At 47.3% G+C, this 9,136-nt stretch overlaps 1 protein-coding gene across 1 annotated transcript; it reads left to right on the forward strand.

Annotated features, from left to right (window-relative positions):
- The first annotated feature begins 3,232 nt into the window (after positions 1-3,232).
- Positions 3,233-8,599, forward strand: Lyzl6 (lysozyme like 6). Its single transcript, XM_052759855.1, has 4 exons — positions 3,233-3,413; positions 4,998-5,156; positions 6,175-6,253; positions 8,323-8,599. Exons 1-4 carry the CDS (start codon positions 3,272-3,274, stop codon positions 8,390-8,392), a joined length of 450 nt encoding a protein of 149 aa, XP_052615815.1. The 5' UTR covers positions 3,233-3,271; the 3' UTR covers positions 8,393-8,599.
- The last annotated feature ends 537 nt before the right edge of the window (positions 8,600-9,136 follow it).

The raw sequence follows: 9,136 nt of genomic DNA on the forward strand, positions 1-9,136 counted from the left end.
CTGTTGGGGTTGACATTTGTTCTCCTAGGAAGACTCTGTGCTTCATCCCACGGGCACAGCACCATCACTTCGCCTGTGTGCATTAACCCTGCTCTCTTTTTCTTCTCCTTTATTGAGTGATTTGCCCCGGTCTCACCCTGTCTACTGTGTGCTAACTAGGCTAGCCAAGCCTGTGACGCTGCAGCAACTGATCCCGTCAGTCACTCTGCTTCCTAACCGTGAGGCTCCAGGCAAAGTGAATGGGAGATTTCTCTAAAGATACCCCGAGAATCACAACTCTCTCATGCCATCGTCAGCTCCACAAACCGGAAACTGTGACTGCCACTATTCGATTCAGGACCCTCTTTGACAAAGATCTGGGAGTGCAGGAAGTTCTCCTGGTGTTGATGGACTGGCAAGGTAGAATCAGAATCAAAGAGACGGAGGCTGAAATCCAAGCCATACCAAGTCTAAAGGAAATGGTAGTGGCCAACTAGGGGAGGCTGGGGCACCTAAGGGAAGACACTCCAGGAAACCTTGGACATGGGCTGCTTCTGTCCTCTAGTGGCTGCTGGCTAGCACAGCAAGTATCAGCTTCAAGATGGTGGGCATTGTTTCTGAACTTGTAAGTTATGTTGTGTTTCTTAATTATGTCTGACCCATAATTCCCTTTCCACAAAATATATTTTGTTTAATGACAGTAATTTCTAAATATTTTTCAGTGCCCCTTTGAAGTACTTCCAGGTAGGTCTTCTTTGTGAGCACACAACAGAAACACAACTCAAATTTGTTTATGGAAAAAGGGACACTCACTGAGTCCCAGACAGGAGAAGGAAGGGTGTATGTGGATCCCTGAAGGGTTGCCTCTGGGACTGGATCCACAGACTTTTCATCAAGGCTTTGTGCCTCCTAGGGGCTGTGTCCATAGAAATTCAAACTGCAGGCTCTGGGTCCTGTGCAAAGCTCCTCAGCTCTGCAGAGTTCCAATTCAGAATACAAACATGGACACACACCCTTGCTGCTCAGGGGCAGGGACCTGTGACTGGCAGCTCTTCCTAAGAAACCAGGGTGGTCCTGTTCCCAGAAAGAAAGGGAGGTGGAAGGGTTCTGCCTGTTGGTCTGCCTTACATGGGACACCTTGCCTTCCAGACCCATCTGCCATTGCTACCTAAAGCTTAGACAGTTTGCACAGTTCCAACCAGCATATTTACGGCAGTGATGACATCATAGAACCAGGGTTCCAGAAGGCTGGGGTGGTCAAGAACACGTGCCTTCTCGAGAAGAAGGAGAACCATTAGCCAGGTGGGGCTGGAGAGTGCTTGGTGAGGAAGAGGAGGTTCCTGCCGCAAACCACCTTGTCCTGTAGATCCTTCCAGAAGGCCCTGGGCTGGCTGGGAGTTAGGGCCAGAGAAGTAGGTAGGCTTGGAAGCGGGATAGAGCCCTATGATGGGACCACTGTCACCCCAAGGGGAATCCTTGAGAGGTGTAATGGCCCAAGGCAGACCTTTCAGCATCCTAAGGCTCCGAGAAACCTATCTCAGAGGGACATTCTGAGTCAGAATGGGGAGGGCTGCATGTATCTGTCCGTCAAACAGCAATTTGCTATTTACCTGAGACCCTAATCCAACAGGGCCATTTGTTCTCTTTGCAACAATAGAGTGGGGTAGTGAGAACAGCCAAAGAAGGTCCCTCCCGAGTGCATGCTGTGTGGCAAAGACAGACAGAACGAGAGACCAGGAGGCAAGCAAGGTCACCAGAGAAGCCATCTTGCCCCTGCAGATGCTGAGGGGAAGGTGGAGGGATCCTGGCCTTTGCTATCAACACCATACACCTGGTTTAAAGGGAAAGACGTACATCCTATGACAGGAGCAGGCCCCATGTGCTCTCATGGAGTGAACATTTTGAAGGAGAGAACACAGTTATTCTACAGATACTCTCTTCTTCATTTCTTCATCATTAGACCCAGGCTTCCCATCCTTGGCCAGAGCATGTCATAAGAGTTTATGTATCTAGAGGTACAGAGTGTCCCTTTGTCCCTCACTGACAATGTTAATTTTAGTTGCAAGGTCAAAACACTGTCTGGGTTTTTCTAAGCAATATGGGGAGGACCAAGACCATGTATACAAGCCCTGATATTTCTCTAGCTTCCACCACCTCAGACTTGGTGCCCATGGTAGTTCTTGTTCAAACCAATCATTATGCCCACACCATATTCCTATTGTAGTCCAGAAATCTGCCACATTCCTAGGAGTCTCAGTTCCACTTTGTAAGGAACGTGAAACAAAGTCTTGGGTGTTTATTATGTATCTTAATCATACCATCATTCTGATTGGGTAGGTATTGATAAATAAATTTTCATTTCACAATGGGGTCCAGAGAGATAAGTATGTTGTTCAAAGTCACACAGCAGCCCAGTCTTTGATAGCTGGCAGTGGGTGGGAATTCAGAGTCCTTGATCTTCAAACACACACACACACACACACACACACACACACACACACACACACACACACACACAGAGAGAGAGAGAGAGAGAGAGAGAGAGAGAGAGAGAGAGAGAGAGAGAGAGAGAGAGAGAGAGCACATTAAAGTGCAGGTTATTTCTATAACAAGATTACTTTTACTTGCTTTCTGATATGCACCTTGACAGAAACAAGCCAACAGAATCTACAAGTAACCCACCAGGAATTGCATAAGGCATAGTTTGCAGAGGTGAAGGTCGTGTTTCATGTGTCTGGGAGTATGGCTTGGGGGAGATTGGCACCCCAGTGTTCCAGTCCTTCCTCTGAAGGCATGTGCTCAAATACATACCACAAATGCTGGTGAAGCACAGATTACTTTTCTCTCCTTTGTCAACCTCACTCCCCATCCTGGCACCCAAATGCTGCCTGTGCCTAATTACAGGAGGACCTGCAGATGAAGCCAGGGTGGTCTTGATTTTGAGCTGTTGAATCTGGGCAATGGGTATGTGGAGGATCATGAGATTATTCTCTCCCCTTTTGTGTTTCAATTTCCCGTGACCAAAAATATGATATGAATTAAAAAATGAGTTGAGTGTGGTGGCTCTTGTCTGTGACGCTAAGGCTCTGGAAGCAGAGGCAGGAGGATTGCTGAAGGCCAGCCTGGTTACATACTGATTTCCAGGATAGGCTTGGGCTGTAATGTGAGATTGGGGTAGAGGGGGGCACTGAAACTCACCAGGCATTGAGCATTGAGTGAGCAGGAAAAATGCGGTTTCTGTCCTCAGATTCCCCCAGGCTCTCAGAGGCTGGCAGGCACCTCGTTCCTTTTGATGACGATGAAGGTGCTGCTTATCTGCATGGCAAGTTGCCTCCTGGTGGTGAATGGTGGAGACCTCATCAATCGCTGTGCCTTGGCCAAGATACTGCACGAGGAGGACTTGGATGGGTTTGAGGGCTACTCCCTGACGGACTGTGAGTGCCGCTGCCTCAGCTCCCCTCCACCCCTCCTCTAGCTGTCTTACCCCCTTCCCTCCTTTGCCATGTGTCTTTCAAAGTCAAGTTCAAAGAACCATCTCCCGCCCCCACCAAGAGGCCTTTCCCAACATGCCGCATTTAAACCAACAACTGTTAACTGAGCACTTATTATGCACCACTGTTTTAAATGTAATCAAATTCTTTCCCTCACAGTGATCACATTCTAGGAGGGGCAAGAGCAGCAACAAGCACACACGCCGACATAAAGTCTTGGCTGGTGGTGACACATGCCCTAAGTGTATGATGCAGGTCTACGATTCCCAGAGTTGAAAGCAAGAGGGTTGCTGTGAGGCCAAGCAGGGCTAGATAGCAAGTTCTTGTCTCAAACAAGCAGACAAAAAAAGGCTTAAGGGGCCGGCAGAAGGCTCAGCAGGTAAAAGCACTCGCCCTGTGAGCCTGACAACTTGACTTGGATCCCTAAAACCAAGATGGTTTTGAAAAGTTGGAGCTGGAGAAATGGCTCAGCAGTTAAGAAGCTGTTCAGGTCCTCCAGAACACCTGGATTTGAGTCCTAGCACCCACGTCAAACAGCTCACAACCACCTGCAAGTCCCTCTCCAGGGAACCTGACACCTCTGGCCTCCCCAGGTACCCCGAAGTCACACACACAGAGACACACATAATTAAAGACGACTCTGTTTTACCACACCTATAATCCCAGGACTCCATGGCGAAATGAGTGCAGAGGAAGGGAAAGTAGCCTGAAGCTCCCGGGCCGGCCAGCCTGGAGTCCACACACGCCGGCCAGCCTGGAGTCCGTGACGCAGCTGCAGAAACAAGAGAGGCAAAGAGGAGAACCGTCTCCCAAAAGTTGTCTTCTGACTTCAACATGCGTTCTCATTCTCTCTGCGTCTCTCTGTCTCTGTCTGTCTGCCCACCTGCCCTGCCCACCCCCCCACACACTTAAAAAAAAAAAACCTTAAAAACAAATTCATGTGCAAAGGTAACTGCTGAAAGGTGGAGGTCAGGGACAGACTCTGGGGAAGTGACCCTGGGCAGTGTTGAGTGAAACGACAAATGTCTAGAGGAAAGGCATTCCAGGCCAGAGGAGCAGCCCGTGCAAAGGCTTTGTCCATGGTTCTGCATGGAAGGGCTCTTTCCTTTCCACCGGAAATCTGTGCACACCTGCCTTGTGACACTTTCTCCACTTCTCCTGCTGTGTGTGTGTGTGTGTGTGTGTGTGTGTGTGTGTGTGTGTGTGTGTTAAGCACATACTTTTGTTCTAGGCCCCTTGAAGTCAACACCAGTCCATTGGGCTGTGCATTGTCCTGGCACACAGTAGGTACTCAGCAAGTGCAGAAAACATAAGTGGGTGGAAAGATGGGAGGACGGCTGTACAAATGGACAGGGAAATGGACTGAAGGACGGATGGAGTCTGTGGGTACTTCTAGCTCATCAGGAATAGCTAGCCTCTTGGGCCTTGTTCCCTCTCCTGATGCCTTGCTCCCACTTTTGCTCAGTCGACTCCTTCCCACTCAGTTTGCATCCTTCTAATGCCTGAGCCTCTTCTCTCTGTTCTAAGGGCTGTGCTTGGCTTTTGTGGAAAGCAACTTCAACACATCAAAGGTGAACGAGAATGTAGACGGCAGCTTCGACTACGGCATCTTCCAGATCAACAGCCATTACTGGTGCAACGACTACCTGAGTCATTCAGAGAACTTCTGCCACACGGACTGTGAAGGTCTGCCTGGGAGCCCTGGGGTGGGAGGGCTGAGAGAGGAAGCCAGGCTCTGCATACAGGTGCAGCCTGGGCATGTCCTTCCAGGGATGGCTTAAAGAGCAAGGAGTCCCTTAACTGAGCAGAGGAATAGCTCCACAGTCTTAATACCCCATCCTTGCATGGGGTCTGGAGGGTCCCTTGAGGAGGATCCAGAAAGACTCTTAATGGCTGGGAGTGGCATTGCAGGCACACTAATTAACAATATGTTCTATATTGAGCATATCATATGAACAGCTCATTTTATCTACCCTTCCACACAATAGAAACTTTATGATCCCTGCTTCCCAGATGAGCAAATTTAGGCTCAGAGAACTTCTAAGGGCTGTTGTCTTTAGTACCACCTATTTGGGAGGCGGAGGCAGGAGGACTGTCTGAGCCCAGAAATTCAAGGCTGGCCTGGGGCCATACAGTGAGATGCTGTCTGAGGAAGGGAAGGAAGGAGGGGAGGAGGGAGGGAGGGAAGGGGAAAAGGAGGGAGACAGCCTGGAAATGTGACTTGTGGCCTTAAATGCTCAGGTATAACCATTCACTTGTTCCCAGGCTAATGGCCGGATCAAAGGCCAGGTATAAATTTCTTGCCTCAAAGCTAATCTGGGAGGCTTGACAGGGCCAGTGGCTCCTTCCTACCCTAACATTCTTGGGTTTCTCACCTGCAGACCCTTTTATAAGCAGGACTTTTTCTTGGTCTGTGTGTTGTCTGTTTTACACCCCTTCCTCCCAGAAATCTGAAAACTCTGGGTGAGCCATTACCTACCCTGGCTGGAGGAACAGCAGTGGGCAGGATCAGTCTCCTCCGGGCCCCACTTCCCATCTCTGGCAGCCTCTGCAGGGCTATCTAAATGGGTCCCTAGGATGGAGGCCTTGCCTAATCTGGAAGTGCTCAGGCCCTAGGTTGACAAGTGCAGGCAGAGACAGTGTCTGTTTAGTCTTTGGGATTAGCCTTTGAACATATCACAGGTGACCTCCTCTTTCTTTTCAGATATGCTGGGTCCCAACCTCCTTCCATCTATCCACTGTGCGAAAAAGATTGTGTCTGGATCAGGAGGGATGAGAAACTGGTGAGGAGGCTGGGTGGGATTGAGTTAGGAGGAGCATATGACAGAGCGAGAGGCAGTGGACAAGGACTTGTGGGCAATCGCTTACAGAGGTTTAGAAAAACACGGAGCTGGAGAGATGGTTCAGTGGTTACTATCACTGGCTGCTCTGTCAGAGGACCCTGGTTCAATTCCTAGCACCCACAGGACAGATCACAAACATCGGCAACTCCAGTCCTAGGGGAACCAACACCCTCTTTTGGCCTCCACTGGCATTGCATGCACATGGTACACAGGCAAATACTCTCACATACAAAATAAAAATGAAAACCTCAAAAAATTAAAAAAAGGAAAAAGATGGGGTAGTGAACAGCACTCTTTGACATAATACCTGGGGTTGGTTCTTTCTCTGATATTGAATTAATAACTTTTCTTTCTTTCTTTCTTTCTTTCTTTCTTTCTTTCTTTTTTTGGTTTTTGTTTTGTTTATCGAGGCAGGGTTTCTCTGTGTAGCTCTAGCTGTCCTGAAACTTGCTTTTTAGACCAGGCTGGCCTTGAACTCACAGAGATCCACCTGCCTCTATCTTCCAATGCTGGGATTAAAGGCGTGAACCACCACTGCCCTGCAATAACTTTTGATTATAATAAGACAAAGCAACTTGAGTTAGCAGAGGAAAACTGTTTGTTCACATGTTTAAATACTTCGTTACTTATTTTTAGTTTGTGTATGTGTGTGGTAAGCATGTCTGCATACATGTGTGTGGGGCCTGATGTTGATGGAGTCTTCCTCAGTCTCTCTTCACCTTATTCATTGAGCAGTCTCCAAATTGTACCCAGAGCTCACAGATTTGGCTAGTCTGGCTAAGCAGTTTGTTCCAGGAATCCCCTGTCTCAGCCCTCAGAACACTGGAATTCGAGGGCGACAGGCCTTCCTGACACTTATGTGGGTTTTGGGGGGAATTCCAGCTCTGGTCTTTATGTTTGTGAACCATCCCCCAGCCCAGAAATTTATTTTGAGAGGATGTCTCTTACTGAGCCCACTGAAGGGATGCAGCTGGGCCTCAGGAGAAAGTTGGAACCTCAGGAGAGGTTTCTCATGGCCAGTTCTGCTTCCACGGCTTCCACATTCAAGTCACCATCCACATTCAAGTCACCAATCTCTGCAAACCAGCATCCCCTGCTCTCCAATCCACAAGACAGCATCCCAAGTCTATAACTTGAAGTCCTTGGTGGATGGGTTAGTCAAGTCCTGGTCAAAGTTCCTGATACAGTGACTCTAATTGGTTCAGTGTGAACCAGTGTTTTCCCCCTTGATCCAATCCACCGAAAGCATAGCGAAGTCGTAATATAAACGTGTCTCCTGCAGAGGCCTTCTCATAATCAACGATATTTTCTATTAAAAGGGACTCCTTAGTGGTACAGATACTTCAAAGTTTTCAGCTCCTCAAAACTGGAGGCATAGGGGACCACTTAATCTTTTCTGTGCTTCAAACTGGACATAAAACTAATACAAATGGCCCCATATACAGGAACTGGTAAGAACGCAAAGAGTTGTAAGTGTTGCATGCTCAAAACAAGAGCCAGGAAGGAAACTTAATGATCCTTTTTGAAGGGGAGGTTCAAAGGTTGCAACTAGGATTTTGTTTTAATTAGCTCTAAATCCTATAGAATAGTGACCCCCACCTTCAAAGGGAAGTGAGGAATTAAAAATGTGGATGCTTGCCGGGCGGTGGTGGCGCACGCCTTTAATCCCAGCACTCGGGAGGCAGAGCCAGGCGGATCTCTGTGAGTTCGAGGCCAGCCTGGACTACCAAGTGAGTTCCAGGAAAGGCGCAAAGCTATACAGAGAAACCCTGTCTCGAAAAACCAAAAAAAAAAAAAAAAAAAAAAAAATGTGGATGCTTATGAATGAGGGAAGAGGGCAAGCCCCAGGAGTGAGGGAACCTCAAAGAAGAATCAGAAAGGACAGCCCAGTCAGGAATGAAGTGGACTCTGGGTGCTGCTTTGCAGGGAGGCGTCTCCAATACTAGATCACATACGTGGGGCAGCAGCAATTAAACAGAGAACAAAAACCTTCTCTTTTTACTCCACAGGGTAGAATGGAGGTTGCACTGTTCAGAACGGCCGCTCTCCTATTGGATGACAGGATGCCATCTGGGATGAACCAGGGTGCAGACCCACTGGAGAGTCACTCCAGAACCCCTCTTCTACTGGGAGATTCTTCACTACTTCATCTTCTTGCTTTCACCTCACACTATTTTCTTCTCTTCCCACTCACAAGTAAAACTGACCAGAGTCCCAGGGGAAAATGTCTTATGGAGGTTCCCTGCTTGTGTTCATCCAGACCCAGTTCCTTTGTTCTTAACTGTCATTTGCAAACCAAGAAGACGTCAAATAAATACAATTATTTTTCAAAAATTTATTAAAGCACACTCTGGGCAAAGAATGTTTATTTAGTTCTTAATTCCACTTACATTTGAGTACGTAACACTTTGAGTGTTCTAGGCATGAGAAAAAGGAAGACTGACATATATATATTACATATATATGTTATATATCTATATCTATATCTATATATATATATATGTTGCTCTTAAGGGATTCACAATTAAGTTAGTGAAGAAGGGCCAGCCACAGACACTACAGTGGGTGATAAAATATTTACTAAAATCTATACTTGTTGCTTAGAAACAGTATCAAGCTATTAGTAATTACACCCCGACAACTATTTTTAAAGGTTAATAGAAGATTCAGATATAGGTAGCCAGTGGGGCTGAGGGTCTGGCATTGAAATGGAGAAAATGGTACTGAGATAAAAAAAATGGTAACTGGTGCCAATGACTTGGAGAGAATGAATGAGAATCTAGATTATAAAAAAAAAACCCAAATAATTTTTAAAAAAGTAGA

Source organism: Peromyscus californicus, unplaced genomic scaffold (genome assembly GCF_007827085.1).
Source record: "Peromyscus californicus insignis strain IS unplaced genomic scaffold, ASM782708v3 Scaffold_3__1_contigs__length_106647218, whole genome shotgun sequence".
Taxonomy (NCBI): domain Eukaryota; kingdom Metazoa; phylum Chordata; class Mammalia; order Rodentia; family Cricetidae; genus Peromyscus; species Peromyscus californicus.